We start from the raw sequence: 27418 nt of genomic DNA, 5'->3' as shown, positions 1-27418 counted from the left end.
TCGGACATTTCCTTATGAAGTTACAAGCGTTTAACCACACAGCTGTTTAAAGAACAATATATGAGAAATCAGCCTTCATAGATTATGATTTCAGGCATTCCTCATGCAGAAACTATCTTTAAATCCTTAAAAAGCGTTACATTGAAAATGGGGAAGATGACAGCATAGAATGATGTGTAGATATATAAAGGTTAGTTTAGTGCAATAAAATAGATTTTTTAAAATTTGACATTCCAGCATGTTTTGGCCATTTTCTCTGAAACACGATTTGTGATGAGTGACTGGTTTGGCTTGTCTTTGCCACCTATGCTTTTTTTGAGATAGTACAGTACATGAATTTCAAAGAAACAAAATAAATTAAACACAAGCTTGGTTGACACAGTAGTTTAGGTGATTTAATGCTGTTATAATGCTCTTCATCATACACACTGATGTTACAGTGACCCTATTTATTGTTTTATACTGTAGTAGTAAATTCCCAAAAATTTACAGTATTCATTTTAAAAAGAAGCTCCCCTTCTTTACTTTACAAAAGTAGCCTTGAAAAGAAGCCCATCTCGCAAAGAAGCCCATCCAAAGATCCCCCCCCCCCTACATGAAAGGAAGCCCAGGGCTTCTATTTGAGGTTTTACTATAATGAGTTTATTTATTCTCTTATATTAAATATATAAATTTTTTTAAAGGTTTTGGAACTGATGTGTACCCGTGAATCTGGTTCTGTCTTTGAGGCTGGAGGTTTGAACTGTGTGCTGTCTTTTATCCGGGATAATGGTAGTCAGATCCACAAGGATACACTACATTCCGCCATGTCGGTTGTATCTCGGCTGTGTGGAAAGATGGAACCGAGCGACACTTCTTTGGAAACGTGCGTTCAGTCCCTCTCAACGCTCCTAAACCACGAGGATGGACATGTAAGTAACTTTCAATAATATATTTTGTATTAAGTCCTGTCCACACTCTGACAAATTTGTGTGATCAGTTTATGGATATGATGACGTCATCATATTAAGCCCTGTCCAGACTATCAAATTTTATTTGACAAAAACATGCGACATGCCTAAATATGGTCATGATAACATCACATCATGACCATATATAGGCACATCATAACTATATATGGGCATACAACAGTTTTTCGTCAAAGAAAATATGATAGTGTGGACAGAGCTTTAGACCCAAATATGGGCGTATCGCATTTATTTGTGACATAAATATGTAGTGTGTACAGAGCCTTTGTGAAGTTATGTTGAGAAAATTCATTGCACATAGTACTTACTTCTTCTTGTGAGTTGAATGGCCGAGCGGTTAGGGCAGGTGGCGCCGCAACCTACAGCCCTAATATTTGCACTAGTTAGAACGACACGCTCGCCTATAGCTCAGGAGGTGGAGCAAGTCTTCTTGGATAAGGACAATAAACCGTAGGCCCAGTGAACACAACTGGCTCATTTGCGCTCTAAAGAACCCAGTACATCTTTCTAGACAAGTGGGGGGTTACCCGGTGTACTGGTCCATCTCACAGCATCTGCCCTCGTCCAGATCAGATGCTGAACAGGCGTTGATGAGTATCTGCATAGAATAGAAAAATGCAATATCAAACTTAAAATAACTACTACTTAGTTTTTTGTTTTTTTTATTACGCATAATAATACTCACAAATAATGTAGTATTATGTATGCACATAACGCTGTCATTGTAATAATGTTCAGTTATTTTTTACAGTAGTACAGTAACATTTCCCAATTACGAACTTTCCAATTACGAACTCACGATTTTACAAACTGAGAACCATCTTTTTTAACCACAACAACACTTATAAAGCAAGAAATATCAATCGTTTTCTGCCAAGAAATTCCATTTAGAGCTGTGCATGCTTGTTCAGGCAGCTACTGGTAATTTTAGGAATAGAGAATCTCATATTTTGTTCATTGCGTGCACTGTTCGAATGGATTTGCAGTCATTATGAAGAGAATAATAACACTCGTCTTTGCTATTAATGGTCATGTTTTCATTCTGGAATCACTTAAAATGAATAATTCACAGTGAGTGAGTAAAGGTAATTTTAACTTGGACTACAAAGTATTTTGTGTTGCAGAAAACAGTAAAATCCAAGTCATGTTTTGTGACAAAAGGTGTAGGCCTGCCTAGCCATGGACTGCTGTATGTACAGTAGCCTAGGCCTACCCTTACCCCAATAAAAATCAAACTCTCTGGATTACGGACTTACGAAATCTGTTTAGACGGAGGGGTAGGTAATTGGGGAATGTTACTGTATCTATTAAGTATTTCATGAACTTGTGTCACATGGTATTTCTTGTCTGAAACAACAACTTTTGAAAATGAGCATTTCTAAGTAAATATCCTTTACAACTACTATTATTAGGGAATTCCCGGTTTCATTTATAGTGAATGAATACACAACACAATATTTGTAATTTTTTTTTTTTTTTTTTTTTTTTTTTTGCTTCCTAATCAAACTTCCTGTTACTAATGCTTGAGTGGATGATAATAGTATTGTCCAAAATCTCTTATCATGATGACATCACTCATTTGGTGTTTATTCAAGGAAAGGCACCATTCTTGAAGTGTACATGGACCCAGTGCCTGTGGCTTCAACCAATCTTGAATTTGCTGCAACCAGAATCTACTGCTCAGTGTTTAATTCAGTACTTTAAATGCAAAACAAAACAAGGTTTAAATGATCATCATAGTTTCCCTTAATTATGCAATCGAGTGGTTTCTAGAAATGTATTTTTCTAGTCAAACTTTATCATTTATCCAGTATCATGTGTTACCATATTATTATTATTTTCCCTTCCTTCTTATAACTAAATAATAATAATATATCACAATATAGTAAACATAGTAAACAAACATTTGTCACTAATAAAGAGTGCCATTGTGAAGTTTTTTTTTCAGAATGCTGGCTTACTACTACATTAAGTGCTCATGAGTCATAGTCTTTTTGTTTCTGACCAATGATTTATCTTGGTTGTAGTTCAGAAAACAGTTGATCTGGCAATTCAATGAAACGATCTTGATCTCATAACCTTTAAAAATGAAATAAACTTAGATATTACTTCTCATAGTCATTGATAAACTACAACTTTAGATAGATAACACTTACTATCAGTAGCACTAAATTCTACGTCACTTTTTCTTTTATTTTTATTATTTCTCAGTATAGTATTTTTTTTTTTTGGTATTTGCAGAGAAATAGAACTGTGGCTCACCCTATCATAAAAAAAAAAAAAATTGTACAAGTGTTAGGCTTTAATCACATGAATAAAATTAACTTATCAATGGATTTCCTATTTATAGCATCACTTTTACCACCAGATAAACATTCACAAAGGTGGTAATACACATGAATAGGGAGATACACAAAAACTTTATTCAACACGTATTGTAGTATATGAAAATCTGCAATATATTCCAAAATCACTGAAAAGTTAAGCAAAATCTGCAGAAAAACAGATTACTGTACAAAGTTTGCTGTATTCACATATTTTACTACTCACCAAAAAGGCTCAATGTTGCGAGCCTCAACCATAACCCTGTGCCAACCACTAAATCAAAGTTAATCTATATAATTAGATATTATAATTGTTATTAACTTGCAGGTTTCAGATGGCGCATTACGCTGCTTTGCGTCTCTAGCTGACCGGTTCACTCGGCGTGGAATTGATCCAGCACCCTTAGCAAAGCACGGTCTCACAAAGGAACTTCTAGAGCGTTTGTCCAACTGTGGTATCCCCAAGTCACAGACCCTAGTTGCCAAAGGTAGCACGCCCTCAACTCCTGCTGGAAGTACTCCGGACTCAAAAAGTAATCATAACATATCTACAGTTATAAGTCTGTTGTCTACATTATGCAGGGGTTCCCCTGGTGTTACTCATGTAAGTATATTTCATTTAATATTCATTCTTTTTTTTATTCAGCCAATAACAAGTGAATACAAAACAATTACAGAAAATTTAACAAATAATTGATTCAATTAATGGAAGTGGTTTGGGGCAGCGAGAACGGTTTGATTTTCCAACCTTGAGGTCAGGGTATCAATCTCTCGCTGTGCATTTCACCTGTGTCCTTGAGCAAGGCACTTTATCTGCATTTGTTCTCTCAGCCCAGGATTATAAGTGGGTACCTGCTAGGGTTAAATGTCAAAATGCGCTGATGTAGCTGCTGCAACATTATGAATAAGCGTTTAATCCAATGTCTAGGGTAATGATAACAAAGATCTTATAAAAACAAGCTAGTGCTCTCTGCGATTTAGCGTAACAAATAATAGAAGCGTCGATTAGGTAGAAAAGTAATCACTTTCAGACTTTTTATAGAGGGCACCCTAGTTGTTGCCATGGAGGGTGTTCACATCACGCCAAAGTTTGTCACCAAGTACGTTTTTGATTCTTATTGTTTTAAAGAGAGCGCATTGTAAATCGACGCCTTTAATTGTTACACGTAAAGGTAAAAGTCGCTCGGTATACCCAGTGTCAAAGCGGTCAAAGTTGAAAAGTTAATCACTTTTGCAAGAGGGCACCATACACTGCATTATTACAAAATTTCCATGCAGAAATCGTGGAGGTGGGGAGATGTATACTAAATCAATGTTAAACAATTACTATTACTGTATAGTGCAAATTGATATTTGGACAATGAAAAATATAAATTATAATGAAATAAACAACCGAGTAACTGAACATTAACATAGTCAAATAAGGGCGGGCATAACCATGTCAGGTATAAATTTAAAATTAAAACTATGGACTTATGTCAATAATAATTTTTTTTTAATGTACTTGTTTATTTTTTGTTGAAAAAAACAGAATGTAATAATGCATATTGTTAGGCTACATTAAAAGAAGGTCAACACTGTAAGGAAAGGTCAAATCAGTAGATTTTCAGATATGTTGACTTTTGGCATTTAAGTAATTTTTTTTGTCACTGCTAAATATCATCTGTTATGGATGAATTATTCAAAAGGAATTTGTGCTTCATTTCCTTAAAATATCCATAGATTAAGACATTAATGATTCTAATTGCAAATCTAGTTTCCATACAATCTACACATTATAGTTAGCAGCTTTCAGTGATGCTGATTGGTCGGTTAAATCGGGGAACCTTCTCAATAGCATCAGGGACTGCTATGCAGTTCAGCGATTGCACTGAAACACTGTAGCGACAGTGTAGTGATTTTAAGAAAACGAGGCTTAAACTTCTGTGGTCCTGAGCGTTTTTTTGACATAGCACACCTACTCTACAGAAATGCTGTCCTTCCTGTGAACCTCAAAACCACATTTGAACTTTATAAATAACTAGTACAGTAGATTATTTATAGTCCATTGTTATTTTGTCCTTGAAAGTAATGTATGTATCTTTAAAACTTTACTAAAGGTTTTTATTGAGCCAGACAATATTTAAAACTGGTTAAAAGCAAACATCACTTTTCATATTTGAACATAAATTTGCATTATGGAGTCTTTCACAATTATCAACATTTTCATTTTTTTGGTGCCCCCTCCTTTCCTTTGAAGTGTACATAAAGAATGTTGATTTTAGCTGAAAATTGTGAACAACACCTATGGATGCTATGTCGTACTGTAGGGATTTTAGTCCCCTCCCCTAACCCGCAAATTTAGCCCTCCTGATCCTAAATCCCTAATGAATGTGAGTCCCTGGCGGCAGGAAATGTGGTTCTCTCACCAGGGCTTAAATCCCTACATTTAGATCATGGGGGATGAGGGAGTTTGGCCTTATAGCAATAAATTCACTATGAAATGATACCATGTGGATGAAGGCTCAATTCACTTGGGGGTGGGGGGGGGGGGTGTGGAGAATCCCAACGACACCGGCACTAAGTAGTACAGACTGATAGCAGATTGCACTTGCTCTATGATGTACAGTGAATTAAGTTATATAGTCACAGCTTGGATCTGTATTCTGATCTCTTATTTTCCTGTTCACCTTAAAACAAAACAATCTTAGGCCCATGTCTAGACAGGAAGGGGTGGAGAAGGGAGGAAGAGTAGATAGATAGGCTAGCCTGGTCTATCCCACCCCATCCCTTGGTTGTATCTTATTGCTTTGTCTATTATTTTATGTATCTAAATTGATGCTTTTTTTAAATTTGAATTTGAATTTGAATTAAATTGGGTTTGAACATAATATTAGCCATTGAATTGCTCCATTGATTTCTGACAACTCAAATTAATTGTTGAATTTGGTTTAAATTCCAAAGGTAAAGAATGAATTAAATTGGAATTTGAGATATTGGGTATGAAGAGTCAGTTAAGACTGTTGTTGACATTCTATGAAGTGCATCATTATCAACAAGCTACTGTAACAATAAGATCCCGCTCATTGCTACTGTACAGTATATATTTACTATTTGAAATAGCAAACCCTTCGTCCCTCCCTTCCAGGAATAAATATAGTTATTAGTAAAGTAATGTTAATTATATTTATCATTGCTTTTTTAATTACTTTTCAAATATTCCTGCTGCAATTTTTATTGTTATAGAACTATGGATGATTGTAATTGAATGTGTATTGGTCTAGTGGTTATCTAGAGCAAGTTCTAAACCTGTCATTTCTATTCTCGTGTGTGTCCTTGTGTGAGATACTTCACTCTAAATAACACATTCTTTTGATGAGAAGTTAAGCTGGTGATCCTGTGAGCATATAGCACTTTTTTTAATGAAAAAGAACAGTATTTGGAAACTTGATTTATTGTTTTTTTTATACCTCAATACTCAATATATAAAATACTCATACATGGTAATGTAGCCTTATAGTTCTATATTTAAAATGGGTCCCTGGGGGCCTAATCTAAATCATCTCGTTAATTTCCACAAGGACCATTCATATATACATAATAAAATACATTACAGTTTTCAGTGGTAGTTGTGAGAGGGCAGGGGCAGATCTAGAATTTCTTACACAAGGGGAATCAATATTATATCGGCCTAGATATGATATAACTATAGAGACGTGTATCCAATAATGGTATGGTTCATGTTCAGATGCTGTTATGAAATATTGGTTTTTGTATCTTTATGTAAATAAATATAAGCCTGCAGTGGCAAAACCTGTAGAGCGTGCATTCCCCAATTCCCCTTTTCTCTTCTCCCATTTCCCAGCTCCTTCCTCATTTCCCTTCTTCCATTCTTCCCAAGTCCTCTTCTGGATAAGTACTGTAGGCCACAGAAGCTTTGTAATGATGTGGTTTGAGCTGATTCACTGCGATCTGACCCAGAGGAAATTTCCGTGGAGTTGCGCCATCATGTGTACTTGCCTCACCCATGTCCATGCTATCAGGCTTTCTGAATGTATGTGATTTGCCATTATGCATATGATGTCATATCACACCCATATATACTGTGGGCATTTGCCACATAAATGTATGGGAGGATACTTTCTGTTTTACTTTTGAATGATGATGATTTGATGATTTCTTGTAACAAAATATTATGTAGTAATAGTTTAGCTACAATGGAGTACTTTTGTGAATTTGATAAAAATTCATATTAAATATTGATATAAGGTATATTTATCTATTCTCATCATTTTTGTTTATGCAGGATCTGTTGCGTTCAGAGCTACCAAATGCAATTGAGAAGGCCCTGCAGGGAGATGAAAGGTAATAAATTACATCATCATTAAGCAGGAAGTATCCTTATGGCCAATGCCGTAGCTGGGATTTTCAAACGGTTCGGGACAATATCAGGGTGGACCAACTTTATGTGTAAATTCAAATAATGTGGACCCATTTTCTTAAAAGTTAACCCATTTTATGCAAAAATATGAAAAATCTGGACCCATTTTCCTAAACTTCCAACCCATTTTAGGCTAAATATTAGAAATTTGGACCCATTTTTCAAAAAGTGGACTTATTTTATGCATAAAATTGCATACATTGGACCCATTTTTTAAAATGTTGACCCATTATTTGTGGACCCATTAGAAAAATTGTGTGGGACTGTCCCAACTGTCCCAATAGCTGGCTACAGCATTGTTTATGGCAAACCCTTTTATTATTTTCCTCTTTATTGTACTTAATGATATTTTAACTTATGATTTAACTTAAATGTATTTGTATTTGGCTTCAGTGAAATTCATTTTACTTCAGAACAATTGATTATATTTCATGTTTGTGTTTTTTGTATACTGTATAACATGCCGAATTTATAGTAAATAAAATAAATAAATAATTGTATTTTACTCAAGTAAAATTGCATTTTACTTAGGTACAATAGGTTCTAATTTAGTGTAATTGTATTTTACTTAAATCAAATTACATTTTACTTAAGTACAATAGGTTCTAATTCTCAGTAAATGATAAACTGGCTTGCCATACAATTGACATTACTAGCTATTCCTAGGTTACAATGAAGAAGTCATCAGTTTCGAAAGTCAGAATCTTGTGACTTGCTTTTGTCCTTGTGCTGAGGATGTTTGTCTTATTATTGTGTGTTTCTCCACTCAGTATCAATAAGAATGTAAGGTTTTTTTTTTTAAGAATGATTTGTTGAGTGCTAGATTTAGCTCTATTTTATTATTTTATTTATAGAGTGAAATTTACATGTATTTTTGTGTTTTTAGAGTTCTTTATATTTTATGTCCACCCTGTAAATGGAGATTTATCGCTGTTGGCTTGGAAATAATACAAAAATAGATACAGTAAATGGCAGTCTGATGACATCACACAACACTATACAAAATACAAACATTATTGCAAACTATATCAAAAACAATTCAGAACTACACCAAATAATGGTGGATTCTTTCAAAACCAGGAAACAAACTGGTTCATTTGTAGGTTCATTCGTAAGTCCTAAGTGGATGCTAAATTTCACTTTTCACTATAGAGACAGAAATGGTTTCATGATTAGAAATACTTTCCAGGGGGTGGATGAGATTGCATAATGCATTAAAAAATGCATTGATATTTATATACCTAATAATCAGAGGTAGGCCTAAATATTGCTTTCAACTACATTAATTAGCACCAGGGATTGGATGAGGTTGTGTAATGCATTGCTGTTTATGGACCCAATAACCAGGGGTAGGCCTAATAATTAAAGTGCTTTGAACTAGTATATGAAATAGCACTATATCAGAAATGATGGTTTAAACATCCTGCATCTAAAAATAACTTAATTCATATGCATCACACTGAGACTTATTTTATGGAGTATCATTTAGTTTAGTTCTATAATTGATGAGTGTACATTCTGGCGGATATGAAAGAATTTATGAAATCAATCTATGACGTATTTTTATTAATTTACGTGTTATTCTTTCATGTGCTCTCTGGAGAAGAATTTAATTGAAAAAAAAAAACTTTTAATATTTAAATCTGTAATTTATAGCAAGATGTCTAGGATAGGATAGATTACATAAATCAGTTAGCGTTAATGTATAATAAACACAGAGGTTTAGCTTAGTCTGTTTCTCTATAATCTTACTGGGATATCAATGCCCAGGTACCTTGGTCAAATACTGTATGTGCATGAAAATAGCTTTTGTGTTTTGTAAACTTATTTAAATTATTTAATATTACCCTGTTTATTGATTTTCACTGATTGTGCAGGTTCTAGAAAAGTGGCTGGAATTTTAAAATGTCAAAAAGGCATTGAGTATATACATGTATTATTTCTGTTTTTATTGTTGTTATTATCTTTTAATTGTTATTATTTTTGCTTTTAACTGTTATTAGTATTTATTATTTAGTTAAAAAATATTTATTAATAGTATAATATTTATCAATATAATGTAGTAAATATTTATATTAAGTTTAATATGGATTACTAATAATATTTATAATAAATAGTAAAATACTGATTCAAAGAAACAATAATGATAGTTATTCCTGATGATGACATAATTAATGTTGAAATATTGAATCTGGACACGATGGCGTGCATTTTGATACTTGTAATATGTATTATACTATCTTATCTGAGATCAGTGGACCTTTCAAAAATGATAGTGATAATAATAATAATAATTGATTTAAATGCACTCTCAGTGTCACAACATAGACATGTAACGTTTATGATTATTAATTTTAATGGTTACAAATAACATTCACATCACAATAAATGTTTATTACTATTAGCAGTAGTTACTAATTAATAATAATAGTTACTAATAATAATTATTAGTAGTAACTTATTAATAGGTAATACAAATTGTTCATTGAATAAAATGTATGAAACTTTTCTCCACAACAAAACGAAAAGTTAAATTTTTATTATATATTTTTATATATGTATTTATTTATTATAAATTTGGCATATACAGAAATTATTAAAGACAAAATAAGGAAGTACAAAAAGACAGGTTAATAGCATGTCGAGAAAGAATAATGGGCTAAGAGCCCGACACCAGAGTGAATTCTCTAAACTGCTATAACCTGAAAAAAAAAACAACAAAACAATGAAAAACAAGGAGAATAATAAAAAAAAATTATATTTTATAATGATAATAATATGTATGCAGTATACATTGCTTAATAGTGGTTCAATCTTATATATCTCATAATGCTTCCTGTACATTACATAATAATTGCCACTGTCACTGGATGAAGTACATCCTTAACTCCCAGAGAAAAATACAATATACAATATTAATTCAATAGTATTTAAATCAAGGGACCCACTTTTATTTCTGGGTTGAGAGATTGTGGATAAAGTGCCTTGCATAAGGAAACAAAGAAGTCCCCAGATTCAAGACTGAACTCTGATCTCTCAAAAGGCAGGACCCTTTATTGCTATACTATTTGCACATATATGTAGATGATTAATGAAGGAAATGCACTCAAGAGTTGGCTAGTAATGTATGCACCATGAATTCTGCTTGTCAACAGCCACCTAGGCATGTTCTCATACTGATCGATACACTTCAGTGTCGAGGCTTAGTTTTAAATAATTGCGTTCATGTTCTCGCTGACACTGAGCGATGGTCTCTAGCATATCTATGTTTAAGACAAAGTAATAAGTGGCTAGGCATGCCTTTAGCTTATTTTTTTCTCCGCTACCATATTGACTAATGGCATAAAGACGGTGAATAAATAGATTGACATTATGTGAAGTAGTACGGGTACTGCACCATGTTTATTGTGTTAAGATTTACGCAGAGTGTTATGTGAATCTTTAAAAAAAAAAACGAAAAAACATTGAGTCTTGGCAATTTTATTTATTGATTTATACGTATATTTCATTTGCATGTCTTTACAGAAAAACAAATTACAATTGATTTTCTGTTAAATGATGTTGAATTTAATTATCTTAGGGAATTTGTAAAACATATCATCATTGGTGATGGTGTAGACACAGAGTGAATTGAATGATGGAATTTATTGTTTTAGGGAATTTGTTAAATGTATCGACATTTGTCATGTTGAGGATTAGCATATAATTGTACAATGAATAGACCTGCATATTTCATTTTGTCAGTATGTAACTTGTATTTTAATAGTTTGTTAACCTTGTTTTGTTGCCGTCTATTCAATATCATTGGTTATGATGGTGAAAGTGATGAGGTGGTGATAAGTATGTGATACTCACAACTTTATTTGTTTGCACCACCAGAAGATGTTAGGCCTAGGGATTTGTAAGTTTTAAATATTAATCTTTTTTTAAACTATCTTAGAACATATTATTCCAAATAAGTTCTATTGATATTTTTTATATACATATGATTTTTAAAAATAATATTGTCATCATTTTAAATTAAAGTAATATAAGGGTGGTGGTAGTGGTAATAATAATAATAATAATAATAATAATAATAATAATAATTATTATTATTTTTATTATTATTGTTATTATTATTATTATTATTGTTATTATTATGTGTTTATTGTAAAGTATTATCTCCAGTGCAATGAGGACCTACCAGATAGTGATTTGGTCCACTTTTTAGGAATCCTGTCTTTGCCTGTTTGTGATAATTTTTCTGTGATTGTGCATGTTTTGCGATGTAACCTATTGTATTTCTTTGAGACATAATAATTTAAACGTTTGTGTTTTTTAAAAATGTTTTTACAGGTGTGTCCTAGATACGATGCGTCTGGTGGACCTGTTGATGGTTTTATTATTTGAAGGCCGTAAAGCACTACCTAAGACCAGTATCACGATTGGTGGGTCGTCGCGCATGACTGGTTTGAGGAGGCTTGATAGCTCGGGTGAACGATCTCATCGCCAACTCATTGAATGTATAAGAAGCAAGGATACAGACGCTTTGATCGATGCTGTAGACACCGGAGGTAAGAAATCAATCAATCTGTTATCATATTTTTAATATAGTTAGTGATGTTGGGAAACAGGGTAACGAATGAAATTCTGAGGACTTATTTTAAATGGGGTCCTCCGGGTGGTGAATGGGTTGTACACCAGGAGACAATCTCCTTCTCTTTTCTGCTCTATATTGACTTAAACATCGAAAATGAAAGAGGGTATGCTATTGTGACTTGTATGTCAGCTCTCTAGCTGAAACACACAGAGAGTAGCGATTGGGGATGAATCAATGACCAAAGGTCAGAAAGAAACTTCATGGTTCAATGCACACATACCACCAGTTATATATAGTCTATCATTAATATATAATGGATATTATATATCCATTATTATTATTTACTGTATAAGATATTTATGATATATCATATTGTGTTTTTCTTGAAATAGCTTTTGAAGTGAATTACATGGATGATGTTGGACAGACACTTCTCAATTGGGCATCGGCATTTGGCACTCAGGAAATGGTATTATCATCTATCGTTATGTTTATTATTTTAGCCTCGATAAGGAACTGTAGAAACACTTAATAGATTAATTAATAGATGTTTTTTGTATGGGGGGCCGTAAGGGCCAGTATACTCTACTGCCTCTATTATACTGCCCTCATCGGAACTTTCAAGATTATGAGAGCTTGTTATATAAAATTCTTTGAATGAAATGAACAAATATTTAGTTATCCCAGGTATTCTAATGCTCAAGAAAATTTGTTTTACTTAGCTAGATAAATGTATAAATGCCACATTTTTCTATTGTAAAACTTACCTCTGAAAATAATGGAATTGCCCATCTCTGTCTAAGTGCATCTCAGTCTGTATATACATCCTAATTTTATTTTTTTCATAACATCACTCCTGAATTGTTTTAATAATTTTCTTGTTACAGGTGGAATTTTTGTGTGAACGAGGTGCAGATGTCAACAGAGGGCAGCGCTCATCTTCACTACATTATGCAGCCTGTTTTGGGCGACCTCAAGTAGCCAAGGTGAGTGTTCTATTTCATTGATTTTCCGATTCAAATGGTAATGAGCAAACTGATTCATATTTTCTTATAATGTACTTGATTAATTTTTTGTTTGTTTGACAATTTGTGAATTTTCGCAGACACTTCTTCGTCATGGAGCTAATCCTGACCTTCGGGACGAGGACGGTAAGACACCTTTAGACAAAGCACGTGAAAGAAACGATGAAGGACATAGAGGTGTTGTCCAGGTACTTCAGTCACCAGGTAACTATCCTTAAATATTATTTTTATTTGAGAGCGAGCACCTTGCAAATTAGTAGATAGACATAAGACTTTCTAATGCTCTATATATAAAGTTTGATTAGGCCCAATAAAAAAAAATATTAGTTTCACATGTCTTCCATTTGTATTTAAAAAAAAAACATATATAAAATAACATTTTTTATTTTTTTTATTTTTTTTTTACAAATAGTAGATATTGTTTGTATTATCTCAATCATGTATTTTACTCTGAATTTTAATGCACCAGCAAACAACCCAACGGTGACTTGGCTTTAGAAAAATAAAAAAATAAAAATAAAAGCCTCCCTCCCTCATCACTTTTCCAGTCTAGATAGGGTGATAAACTAATAATTATTTTTATTTGGCCTTATGAGTGTTAGTGTGCAGTTTATGGAGAACTCAGTAACTTGGATAAGAAGGGAGTCCATGATACAACTCCTTCAAACATTATTAGATTATAATATTTATTATACATTTATATAAAATAAACCACTTAGGTTAAAAAGAAGAATTAAATGAATGAATAAATGAAATGTATTTGTTTGTTTTGTGAATACTTATATTTGGTAAACTGACTGTTCCATTATTTTTGAGGAGTGTTTTCTTTCATTGGCGAATTGGCATGAGTTTACCTCGCATTGTGGTTATGAATATGAAAACTATTATATGTTTTTAAAATTTTATTTGTGAAATAATGTAGGTGAATGGATGGTACCAGTTACCCCAACCACCACCACCTCTAGCCCAACTACCAAGGAAGATGTTTCCAAGAAGGGGGAATGTATAGTTAGTGCACCCTCAACACCACCACCATCAGGACCCAAAGGTGATCCTGAGATGGCCCCAGTGTATCTTAATAAATTGCTGCCCATATTCGCTCAGGCCTTTCACCATACCATGATGCCTTCTATAAGGTAATTTATCTTATATGTTAATTTTTGTATCATTGTTTGCATTAATGTGTTCCTTTGATCTGGTTTAGAGTTTTCTTCAGGTATTTATAATTCAATTTGTGTTTCTCGTGAGCAGCGAGTCCAATGCATTAAAAATAAGTTCCTCAGGTCTATTTCGTGAATACTTGCCTGGATAAACCTCATTCCCTATTCAACAGTGTTTGCATTTTGTGGCTCCCCTTTATCCTAAAGGATTGGCTGCATTAAGCCACATGCTTTTAGGGAATGAGGACTATAATTGTCAGTCGGTTTATCCAGGTAAGCATCTCACTCATAGACTACCAACATCATGATTGATTTGTGTAATTTATTGGTAATGATAATGTGTGTAATTTAAATTCTTTAAAAAAGTACAGGCAGATGGTTTACCTTTATTCTCTCATACTTTTCTTCTCTGTGCCAATATGCGTAGGAAATACTTTTTTTGTTCCAAAATGTAGAGTTAACGTAACTAAAAATTGAATGATCGGAAGACCTTCATCTTTATATAATTCTATTACAAACAATGAACCTTCAATTGATATTTTTCACCAACCTCTTAATTCGTTTTAGCACAAGTTAAATTAGTCATCCGACCATACATTAGGCCTTGGAATCGTATATAAATCATTTGAATTGTGATTACAATGCTCATTCGATATATAGTAATTATTGTTGTAACTTAATTTAATCATGAATGTTTATTGTACCGTTATCAACTATTTTATGTATGTTTCTAGTGATTTTATATTATAGTCATGCATCCTGTTTATTGGCGTTTACGCTGTTGGGTTAAATGAAATAAAATGAAGTAAAAATATAAAATTATGTACCTTTTTTAGACTGCTGTAACCAAAACACCTTTACCACATTGTAAAAGAATATTTGAATTTTATTGGTTCCTTTAAAGTTGTTTCGACTACAGTGTAGTATTACGAGGGGATTAATCAATCTAGCTATTACCAGGAAGGGATTAGTCAGTTGGATTATTACCAGGAAGGTTTTATTATATCGGATTATCAACTAGTATGTCTAAAGGAAATAATCCGACCTAAAATTAACCACACAATAACAACAAACTACTTTATGATTTGAATTCCATTTAAAAAAAAATGCATTTTTGACCTTTTTTTATTGTAAAATTTAAATAAATATTTTTAATTCGTTGTATGCTGCAAGCATAAGAGTTGTGATCATCATTATCAGTTCCATAAAGCCTGGTTTCCATATCAACAATACAATACAAAAATTTTTCACAATACAATTTAGGGGGTGCAGTCACGCTGTCTGCATCTGCCCCAGCTATCGCCGACAGTTTTCTGTGATACTGATTTGTCGGTCAAAACTTTTGTGTCGGGCACTAAAAACACTGTAGTGACAGTGTAGCGATTCTATGGAAACCAAACTTAACCTTGGGTCGTAGTAGCACTTCCGATGCAACTTTCACAATCTCCATCCATTTTTGTCTGATTTTCACTCTGTGGATATGTTCAAACCATTTGAGTTTTCTTGTTCTGACAATTGTTAGTAAATTGTAGTCCTATATAAATGTGTATAAGTCATCACTTTTTCGTGATTCCATCTATCGAAAATATAAACATCGCAAACGTAATCTAAATATCTTTGTAATTTACCTGTGGTCTCAAGTGTCCTCGACTAGGCGGGAATCTCGGCACGTTGTCCCACGCTCCTGCGAGCAAGCAGAAATCATCTATATTCTATAGAAAGACATGAACACACATAAGCCTTATCCACATTATCAAATTACATGTGATATGCCCATATTTGGAAGTACTCAGACATCATCATGTCCATATATGGGCACATCACACGCATGCAGGCATGTATCAAAGACAAGGGTCTCAAGTTGGAAGAAGTCGCTTTAATGTGCTTTCTTAACACATTTAACATAATTTGATGCGCATGTTGATACCCATTGGATCTGACTTCCCTGAAACAATTGATAAAACAATAGTAAAAAGTTATATGCATATGTTAAAGATGGGATATTTTCCTGGAGGTTTTTGCTTGCTTTTGGGAGTGTAGAAGGCCATCCTAATTTTCGGGACACTTGATGGAGACTTGTGATCCTGCATACATGTTACTGGCAACAGCATGTGTGACTGTCATGCTTATGTTTGTTTGTTTTTTTCTTTTTAAATAGAAAAGCCACCCTAGCCTTGATTCGTAAAATGGTGCATTATATATCTTACAACCAACTATTTGAAGTGTGTGACACTGATGGAATTCACTTTGCCGCTGTTTTAGTTGAAGTTTTAGCAAATGTTCTTGATCAAGAGGTAATACGTATAATTAAATTAATTTAATTTAATATAAATGAAGACTTAGTGTGCATAAAATTTCCATAGAATGAAGTAAGAACTAAAGTAAAGATAAAATCCACAATGTAAAATGTTATATGCTTAAAGAGCTGTAGTTTTCTATATTCTATAGAATAAAATGCCTCCCCATATTTATACTTATAATAATAATAATAATAATAATAATAATAATAATAATAATAATAATAATAATATTTTGACATTTATGTAGGGCTCTTTACCAGAGTGTTATAAAGTAGAGCATTGTCAGATTTCCAACAGACTTGAAAGCACATCATTTGTTTGGTCAGATAAAAAGGAAAAAACATAAACTATCAGATAAATGTCTAATCAAACATTTTTTATTTTAGCAGATAAAATTTGTTGTCTACCGGCTTTCTAGTAATACCTTGTATTTGCCGCTACAACTGAACTTGAACTGATATATATAACTAAAACTTCCTGCTAATTAATCTATTTTTATTCTTCACTGTGCGATAGGATGACGATGAAGGCCACCTTACTGCCTTACAAATTATTCAAGACCTGATGCAGAAGGGCCTCAACCTATTCCTTGATCATTTTGCCAGGCTTGGATTGTTTAGTAAAGTTGCAGCCTTGACGGGTCCTATGGACGATTTAGATGAAGAAACTGCAATAGGCAGTGATAAAAAACAAGTGAGGAAGTATTCTTACTCATTATATGCACAATTATGTGTATACTGTATATAAGAATATCTATTACTATTAGGGATAATCAATTTTTTCCATCATGTTTTAAAATGTACAAGAGATTCTCTATTCTGTGACCTCCTATCCCCTCCCTTTCAAAAGAATACATAATATATTGATGATTGTTGCACTTTTGAGGTCTTCATTTTGACATTCTCTAGCTTGTACTCAAGTAAAGAGGTTGAAAATATTGGATGATCCCTTATTATACCTAGAATTTTAGATTAAAGTTGTCTTTTCTATGACACTTTTTTACTTATATATAAATCTGACAGGGTGTCTATTTTGTTGTATTTATTTTTTGTTTTAGTTATGTTATAAACATGTTCTATCATACTTTACCCAAATCCTTGCAAGGAATAAAAATAATTATGCTTCCTAGATAACACTATTATTGATATATTTGCTTGTATATTGAGATACCACTAGTCTATATGTTACCTCCTTAGTCTTTGTATTACTAGCATATTCATGTCAATCATTGCTTCAGGAAAAAGAAATAGTACAAATGGAAGACGCAAAAGAAATCCTGCAAGGGCGTCCATTCCACTGGCGCGACTGGTGCTTGGCGCGTGGTAGAGATTGTCTGTATGTCTGGAGTGATGCTGCAGCTCTAGAGCTTTCTAATGGCAGCAATGGCTGGTTTAGGTTTATTCTAGATGGCAAGCTGGCAACCATGTATTCCAGTGGTAGCCCAGAAGGAGGATCTGATAGCTCAGGTACGAGAAAATTGATTTCTTATAAATTCTTAGCATAGGAAGAGTTGGGAAGAAGTCAGCACGGGGCCAATAATTTTTTTGAGAATTAAAATAAATAAGAACAAAATAAAAATTGTACTCAAATGTAGGTCCGTGAATGCTTTTTCCGGCCATTTAGAGGTGCCATAACCGTAATATTTCGTACCTCAGCCCCAAGCATAGCTGGGCAGAGGTGTTCTAGACATTAAACATTCAAAGTTCCCCCTTGGGCCCCATTATTTTAAATTCTTAGATCTGCCACTGCTTAATGCAATGCTATATGTTACATGTGATTTTTTTTTTTTTTTTTTTTTTCACTTGAGTCTTCTTTTTTTAGTTAATATTGTTTTTTGTTGTTATCAAACAATCAGTTACTAAACCAGCAGTAGGCTGTTTGTCATTCTTGTATCAGTACCTTAATACCCCTTTCATTGGGTACCATCTCCCATTGAGCCCACTGAACCTTCTCTTAATGGTCTTCAATTACATGAGTAAATACACCTGGTTAACCTTTACAGAGAGTAGAAGTGAATTTCTTGAGAAACTCCAGCGAGCTAAGAACCAAGTAAAGGCAGGCATGACTAGCCAACCCCTCCTAACTCATCCAGGACCTACGAAGCTAGTAGTTGGTAACTGGTCTTTGCAGTGTAGAAAGGATGGTGAGGTGGTCATCCACAATTCAGATGGACAAGCAGTGAGTTCTTTTTCTTGTTTCATTAATCTTAAGGTCTGTCTACACTATCAAATTTTATGTGACAAAAAAAGTGATGTGCCCATATTTGGATGTAATAGTCATATGTCATCATACCCATGTATGGGCACATAACACAAATTTTATGTGACAAAAAAATGTGATGTGCCTATATGTGGATGTCATATGACATCTTACCCATATATGGGCACATCACACAAATTTATCACATAATATTTGCAGACAGAGCCTTATGTATAATGTTTTTAAAACCACCAATGCTATTTACTTTAGGATGGTTGGGGGGTGGGGATGGCTGTTTTACAATTGCTGTTAGCTAGAGGAATATGTATAACTATATACTATAACTAAATAACTTGTTTAAATATATTTTACTACAAACATTTTTGTTGAACAACTGGACAGTAGAAATTAATAAGAAAAACAATAACATTTTTCATATCCTCAATTCAGTCAACATAACTGTGTACCCATCGTTTTACTATGATTAAAATATATGTTTTTGTTAATATTCCACTTTCCACACACAGCAAGCTACAATATTACGTGAGGATCTACCTGGTTTTATATTTGAATCAAATCGGGGCACAAAACATTCATTCACTGCTGAAACATCCCTCGGTCCTGAATTCTCAACCGGTTGGACAGGCAAGAGAGGGAAGAGGCTTAGGTCAAAGGTTGAACAGGTTAAACAAAAGGTATTTCAAAAATTGTATTCTTTCCAAGCAACAATAAAAATATTGTAAACATTTAGTAGGAATAGCATGAAAGTGGAGAGTTGTGGAGAGATGAAAGCTGCTAATAACTGCTGTCACCAAAGTGTGTACCCCTGAACTCCGATTTTAATTCATCAATGTATAAAAAAACATATTATCAATCAAATTTTATTTTACAAAAACATGTGACATGCCTAAATATGGTCAAGATGACATCACATCATGGCCATATATAGGCACATCGTGACTATATATGGGCATACAGCACAGTGTTTTTGTCACAGAAAATTTGATAGTCTGGACAGCTTAAGGACCAATATTTCTTAAATATTAAGTATATCCATTTATCCACTCAGATTTTTCCAAAGCAAATCAAATATTTAATATATGTATACAAATTTTTGCCATTTTCAGGTTAAATATCTTGCAAATGAGCTTTATGATGGCTACTTCAAAGCAGCAGAGGCTCACCCAAGGGGAGTAGTAGCTAAATTAAAAGACATTGTAGCTCAACTGAAGTCGGCTTGTGCCTCCCATAATGACGTAACTAAGGTAAACACATTGTAGTACCACTATTCATAATTATGCTTACCTTAGTGATGCTAATGCATTAGTTGAATTAAGAGGCATCAGTGCTGTGTCTAAGATCTGTCTCTTATACACATCTAGATGTGTATAAGAGACAGGTCTATATGTTACCTCCTTAGTCTTTGTATTACTAGCATATTCATGTCAATCATTGCTTCAGGAAAAAGAAATAGTACAAATGGTCTTGATTGTGTTTTTGTTTGAATTGTTTAGCCTTCTGAAGGAGAGAACAGTTGGCGTGAGGAAATGAAAACAGCATTGGAATCACTTACTTTACTACTTAAAGAGGAGGGCACATTGTCTGCTTATGAAATACACACAAGTGGTCTTGTACAAGCACTTGTCTTAACACTAAATAATGTAAGTTCATGTATTATGAAATCGTATTTATAAGTAAAGATAATACAAAAGAAAAATGCCACCTTGGTGTATGAATGAACACATATTTATAATGCTGTCTCTTATACACATCTTATTTACATGTCATATGACATCTTACCCATATATGGGCACATCACACAAATTTATCACATAATATTTGCAGACAGAGCCTTATGTATAATGTTTTTAAAACCACCAATGCTATTTACTTTAGGATGGTTGGGGGGTGGGGATGGCTGTTTTACAATTGCTGTTAGCTAGAGGAATATGTATAACTATATACTATAACTAAATAACTTGTTTAAATATATTTTACTACAAACATTTTTGTTGAACAACTGGACAGTAGAAATTAATAAGAAAAACAATAACATTTTTCATATCCTCAATTCAGTCAACATAACTGTGTACCCATCGTTTCACTACGATTAAAATATGTTTTTGTTAATATTCCACTTTCCACACACAGCAAGCTACAATATTACGTGAGGATCTACCTGGTTTTATATTTGAATCAAATCGGGGCACAAAACATTCATTCACTGCTGAAACATCCCTCGGTCCTGAATTCTCAACCGGTTGGACAGGGAAGAGAGGGAAGAGGCTTAGGTCAAAGGTTGAACAGGTTAAACAAAAGGTATTTCAAAAATTGTATTCTTTTCAGCAACAATAAAAATACTGTAAACATTTAGTAGGAATAGCATGAAAGTGGAGAGTTGTGGAGAGATAAAATCTGTTATTAAACAACTGCTGTCACCAAAGAGTGTGCTTCTCAACTTTAATTCATCAATATATAAAAAAGTATATTATCTAAAGACTATCAAATTTTATTTTACAAAAACATGTGACATGCCTAAGTATGGTCAAGATGACATCACATCATGACCATATATTGGCACATCATGACTATATATGGGCATACAACACAGTGTTTTTGTCACAGAAAATTTGATAGTCTGGACAGCTTAAGGACCAATATTGCTTAAATCTTAAGTATATCCATTTATCCAAAGCAAATCAAATGTTTAATATATGTATACAAATGTTTGTCATTTTCAGGTTAAATATCTTGCAAATGAGCTTTACGATGGCTACTTCAAGGCAGCTGAGGCTCACCCAAGGGGAGTAGTAGCTAAATTAAAAGACATTGTAGCTCAACTGAAGTCGGCTTGTGCATCCCATAATGACGTAACTAAGGTAAACACATTGTAGTACCACTATTCATAATTATGCTTACCTTAGTGATGCTAATGCATTAGTTGAATTAAGAGGCATCAGTGCTGTGTCTAAGATTCTTGAAATGACGGGGACACAAAGGTGAACTGGGTCCATGATGATTAAGTGAGGGGGTGCTACTCACAAAATAAAATGATATGAGGTGATTTTTAATTACTAGAGTGTAATTTATTTACTTTGAACTTTACGAGTTGGGGGGTGGGGAGGAAGACTGAGGGGTGCAAGCTTTATCTAGATGTGTATCCCCTTCCCCCCCCCCCCCCCCATGCACCCTCTAGATATACCACTGAGAGGCACTGAATTAAAATTTTACCAGCTGTAATTTGTTCTAGTTTCTAGCTCTTTGGTCTTGATTGTGTTTTTGTTTGAATTGTTTAGCCTTCTGAAGGAGAGAACAGTTGGCGTGAGGAAATGAAAACAGCATTGGAATCACTTACTTTACTACTTAAAGAGGAGGGCACGTTGTCTGCTTATGAAATACACACAAGTGGTCTTGTACAAGCACTTGTCTTAACACTAAATAATGTAAGTTCATGTATTATGAAATCGTATTTATAAGTAAAGATAATACAAAAGAAAAATGCCACCTTGGTGTATGAATGAACACATATTTATAATGAATGCCCATATCCAGTCATATGCATAATTCCAACATCTTATTATTTACTGTTATTTTTACGAATTTAAAAAAAATATATATAAAAACATACTGTACATAAGAAATAATTACATACTACGCACAACCATGTATATGCTTACCCCAATACATTCTTACATGTGCAAATATTATTTCCTTTGTTACCTTGACTACAATCTCTTATTATCATGGCTTATTTGTGATGTCTCCTTCTGTTATCATGGACTATCCACATTATTGTCTATTACCAGAGAAAATAAATAGCAGAAGATAGAGTAGCTTCCCAATATAGTGGAACATCCGTTTAAAATTCATTGTCGGTACACGGAGAGCAATTTTACCTCGTCCGCGCGGTGGCGCTATACATCAATGATAAAGGTGCCGCTCTGGTTCGTTTGCTTCCTGTAGTTTCTCCACTCAGTCAAAAGGTCACATTTTACCCCGCTTGTGGGAGTGAGGATGTTCCATCAATTTTAATGCCAATACGTGGAACAGCTCATTCTTCTGCTATTTAAGTTCTTTGCTATTACCTTGACTTTTCACTCATATTTACAATATTTATGTGGTCTTCGATTGTAGAATTATGATGATGTTCTACTACATGATGGTCACCTTAAAGAAAGAGTAAACTTATTCAAAGCTGCCTTTAGGGAAACAAGCGATGATGAAAGGTTAGTTCCTTGTATGATTCATGGTTATATAAATTTTTCTGCCACCTTCCCACTTCTGATCTGACTTTCTTTTATCCCTTTTAAAATCACAACTTTTTTTTACCATAACATTATTTATCGCATTTTCACCATCGTCAGTACCAGTGACAAACTGGTTTTTGTTATGTAAGTGTATTGATGTATTATTATTACAGGTCTCCCCCAAATTATAGACCACCTCCAAATAACGATCACTTTCCTGTGGTCCAAAATTCACAAATTTTCATCATGATTATTCTATTTAGAGACCGAAGCTACTAAAGACCATGAAAACACTGGTCCCAAACGTGGTCTTTAATTGGAGAGGGACCTGTATGTTATTAGGAAGTTGTTTATATCTGTTAAAAATATATTACATAATCTTGATGGGAACATTAGTAGCAGGAATGTTACACTTATAGTTAAAAGAAATCTATAAGTAACAAATTATGGTGTATTGTCTTATTTTTTAACTTGTTTTTATGTTTCAGTATTTCTCCTGCTGTAATGTTAGTTCGTAAATTTATTGCTGTATTGGAGTCTATAGAACGGCTTCCACTCTGTCTGTATGATTCACCGGGATCTAGTTACGGTTTACAGGTGAGGAAAGCTTTTGAATTATTATTAAATAGTACTAACTCCATTATCTTGTCACATATGTGATTTGTATTTGTTTGTTATCTGCACTTGATTTATTTGTGATCTTTATTTTAGGTCCTTACAAGACGATTGCGCTTCCGTCTAGAGAAGGCCCCCGGGGAGACATCTTTAATTGACAGAAGTGGACGCACACTTAAGATGGAACCCTTATCTACAATTAGTAGTCTAGAAAGATATCTTCTAAAAATGGTAATGATTGTATTATTATTATTATTATTGTTATTGTTATTGTTATTGTTATTGTTATTGTTATTGTTATTATTATTATTATTATTATTATTATTATTAATTATTTTAATATTATAGATATACAACTTGAATAAATTTTAATTGGTTGTAAAGCATTGATGTTACAATGAGGAAGTTCCAGAGAATTGATTAACAATTTCTGTTTTGTTAATTTTGTATTAGGTTGCAAAACAGTGGTATGACTATGATAGACCCAGTTTCACATTTGTTAAGAAACTGAAAGAAACGACTCCAATCACATTTAGACACACCCATGACTTTGACGACAATGGCATAATCCATTGGATTGGCACAAATGCAAAGTAAGTGATAATTGTGATTAATTGAAGAAATTTATGGTATGTGTAATCTAACACTGTCTCTTATACACATCTAGATGTGTATAAGAGTCCACACTATATCTGTTACAAAATTATTTTAATGTTGTAACAATATATTATAATTTAATAAATTAACAGTTTGCCATAAAAGAAAAAAAACATAATAGGTGTCAATTGAAAAATTACAAAAAAAAAATGTAAATCAACTGAAGGTACATTTATACCACTGGTTTATTCACATAAATGCCCAGTCCAACTTCAAGAGCAGTCTGTGGTAAACCATCATCCATTCAGTTAATATTGAATTCAGTATCAAATTTCAATGAGATGCAGATTGAAACAATTCACATTTAATAGCTTATCATGAACAGTTTATTTTTAAACAACTGTGCATTTACTGAAAATGAAAGACTTTTCTACCAGTGTACAGTCCAATACCATCAACCTTGCCAAGATAGTCTTTTGTGTGGTACATTATAATTGTGATATATTTACAGAACTGCCTATGAATGGATTAACCCAGCTCAGTATGGCTTAGTAGTGGTGAGCAGCTCTGAGGGGCGAACTCTTCCATATGGACGTCTGGAGGACATTTTAAGTAGGGATGCATCGGCGCTTAACTGCCATACCAATGATGACAAGTAAGTGAAATGAATGATTTTACCACAGAGGGAAGGATTATTCATGTTCATTTTGTTGGCAAACAAAATATAGAAGATGTGCGTATCTTATTCTGAATAGTATTCTCAAATCGGGAGACAATAAAGGACAGAAAGTGAAGAGGATTGGTTAACTTTTGGTGGGAAAAGCACTTTACTTACGTTTGCCTCTCTCCACCCAGGAATATAAATGGGTACCTGGTAGGATGGTTTGGCATTGAACGTATTAGGTTGTGCGTGTAAACCAGCATAAATTTGGATACTCCCAAGGGATAAGGGAAATGTGCGGTTTTGCCAACTTAGTATCGAGTGATCAGGGAAATACTGATGCCAGTGCCTTGTATATTCTTCGGTTTGAGATAAGCTCTATATACAGTAAATCCAGATTCTACATAAATAAACAAGAAAAAATGCTATGTTTGAGACTAAATGCAAATAGGCAACTCAGTGACTTAGTAAATCAAAACTTGGTTTTGTGCTGCCTGGGTGTGTAAAGTGTCTCTTTACCAAATTTATGAACTTAATATTGTTTTTTTTTTTACATTATAGACGGGCATGGTTTGCAATAGATTTGGGTCTGTGGGTTATTCCATCAGCATACACATTACGACACGCTAGAGGCTATGGCAGGTCTGCCCTGAGGAATTGGCTACTCCAAGTGTCCAAGGATGGACACAACTGGACAACTCTCCTGACCCATACTGATGATTCATCCCTTAGTGAACCAGGGTAAGTATTTTGATGACCTTACAACTTTTTAAAAAAAAAAAATTTGTACAAGTGGGTGGGTAGGCTTGTAGTTGGGCTATTTTCTTGGTTTTATTGTGTTACAATAAAATAAATGGACTAAAGTTATATAGAAACAATTTTTGGGATAACATAAGTTGATTGAACAGAAAGGTTACTAGTAATCAAAATAGTTTTTATTTCATGTGTTATTTGCATTTAATTTGTTCATTCCACATAAGTTTAAGTAATTATTCATCAAATGATTACTTTATATATGATGGACCTATTTATTTAACCTCCCATTGCAAGTCTTGACCCTTTTGTTTTTTATATTTGGCAAAATAAATGATATGATATATTTACCCATCATGTCAAACACAGATCCACTGCCACTTGGCCCCTGGAACCCTCTAAGGACGAGAAGCAGGGCTGGCGCCATATCCGTATGCAGCAGATGGGCAAGAACGCAAGTGGACAGACACACTACCTGTCACTTTCCGGCTTTGAGGTGTATGGCACTGTAACTGGAGTCTGCGATGACCAGTTAGGTAAGCGAAAAAGAAGCTTGAAGAGGGTGTTATACAAAGTCAAATCCTTTGAAGGAAGCCTCAAGGCTGCATTAACACATTAAAAAGATAAATGAGGCTTATCATTCCAAAAACAGGGTACTGTCCCTAACTGTTATAATTAGCATAAGAATGAGGCAGCATTGTATACTTTAATAAGAGAAGACATAATGCTTTTACTCATAATTTTGACAATAGTCGATTTCAATAAACGACCCATCATTTTAAAGCTTACAATGTATAGAATAAAAACCGAAGGGTCCACTGATTAATCTCAGATAAGAAAGTATAATACATACTCCAAGTATTGAAATACACGCCATCGTGTTGGGATTCAATATTTCGACATTAATTATGTCATCATCATAATGATGATGACATAATTAATGATGATGACATAATTAATGTCGAAATATTGAATCCCAACACGATGGCGTGTATTTCAATACTTGGAGTATAGAATAAAGATATATTAGAAAGTTAATTTTCATTTTTGGTCACTGAAGCTGGTTTTGGGATGGCAAGCCTTAAATAGACAAAATATAATATATCTCTACAATATTCTCCTAAAATCTATATTATAAAACCTATTTCTGGAAGGATATTCTGGAAGGATTTGGTGCACTTGCTTTTTTCAGTGTAAATCCTGGTTTCCATAAAATCGCTTTACTGGGTCAAATGTCAGATCACTAAACTAAATACCTATAAGCCTACTTCATTATTGTTGGCATATTTTTCTATTTAAATACCTATAAGCCTACTTCATTATTGTTGGCATATTTTTATTATTCCTTCAGGAAAAGCAGCCAAGGAAGCTGAGGCTAACATGAGAAAGCAGCGGCGTATGATCCGTTCCCAGGTATTGCGGCAGATGCTGCCGGGGGCTAGAGTTGTGCGTGGAATGGACTGGAAATGGCGTGACCAGGATGGTAATCCAAGTGGAGAGGGTACTGTAACAGGTGAACTACACAATGGTAAGAACTATGATATTTAAATTATCTAAAATTACTAGA

The 27418-nt window shown here is 33.7% G+C and overlaps 1 protein-coding gene across 2 annotated transcripts in view; it reads left to right on the top strand.

The window, feature by feature from the left end:
• LOC117105862 (E3 ubiquitin-protein ligase HECTD1-like) overlaps window positions 1–27418 on the top strand; it is a 58676-nt gene that overhangs the window by 17951 nt on the left and 13307 nt on the right. For both annotated transcript variants that reach the window (XM_033247173.1, XM_033247172.1), the window contains exons 4-26: window positions 684–911; window positions 3621–3896; window positions 7578–7636; window positions 12051–12268; window positions 12687–12763; window positions 13182–13280; window positions 13400–13523; window positions 14242–14455; window positions 16638–16773; window positions 17296–17472; window positions 18017–18245; window positions 18782–18957; window positions 19506–19673; window positions 20106–20243; window positions 20493–20639; window positions 23113–23204; window positions 23714–23822; window positions 23937–24071; window positions 24294–24433; window positions 24949–25092; window positions 25660–25839; window positions 26221–26387; window positions 27203–27379. In XM_033247173.1, the coding sequence (XP_033103064.1) occupies window positions 684–911; window positions 3621–3896; window positions 7578–7636; window positions 12051–12268; window positions 12687–12763; window positions 13182–13280; window positions 13400–13523; window positions 14242–14455; window positions 16638–16773; window positions 17296–17472; window positions 18017–18245; window positions 18782–18957; window positions 19506–19673; window positions 20106–20243; window positions 20493–20639; window positions 23113–23204; window positions 23714–23822; window positions 23937–24071; window positions 24294–24433; window positions 24949–25092; window positions 25660–25839; window positions 26221–26387; window positions 27203–27379 (3610 nt within the window). The remainder of the gene's footprint in view (window positions 1–683; window positions 912–3620; window positions 3897–7577; window positions 7637–12050; window positions 12269–12686; window positions 12764–13181; window positions 13281–13399; window positions 13524–14241; window positions 14456–16637; window positions 16774–17295; window positions 17473–18016; window positions 18246–18781; window positions 18958–19505; window positions 19674–20105; window positions 20244–20492; window positions 20640–23112; window positions 23205–23713; window positions 23823–23936; window positions 24072–24293; window positions 24434–24948; window positions 25093–25659; window positions 25840–26220; window positions 26388–27202; window positions 27380–27418) is intronic.

Source organism: Anneissia japonica, unplaced genomic scaffold (genome assembly GCF_011630105.1).
Source record: "Anneissia japonica isolate Jap-2015-1 unplaced genomic scaffold, ASM1163010v1 scaffold287754_len4335492_cov202, whole genome shotgun sequence".
Lineage (NCBI taxonomy): Eukaryota > Metazoa > Echinodermata > Crinoidea > Comatulida > Comatulidae > Anneissia > Anneissia japonica.
This window is presented reverse-complemented; position numbering and strand designations above follow the sequence as displayed.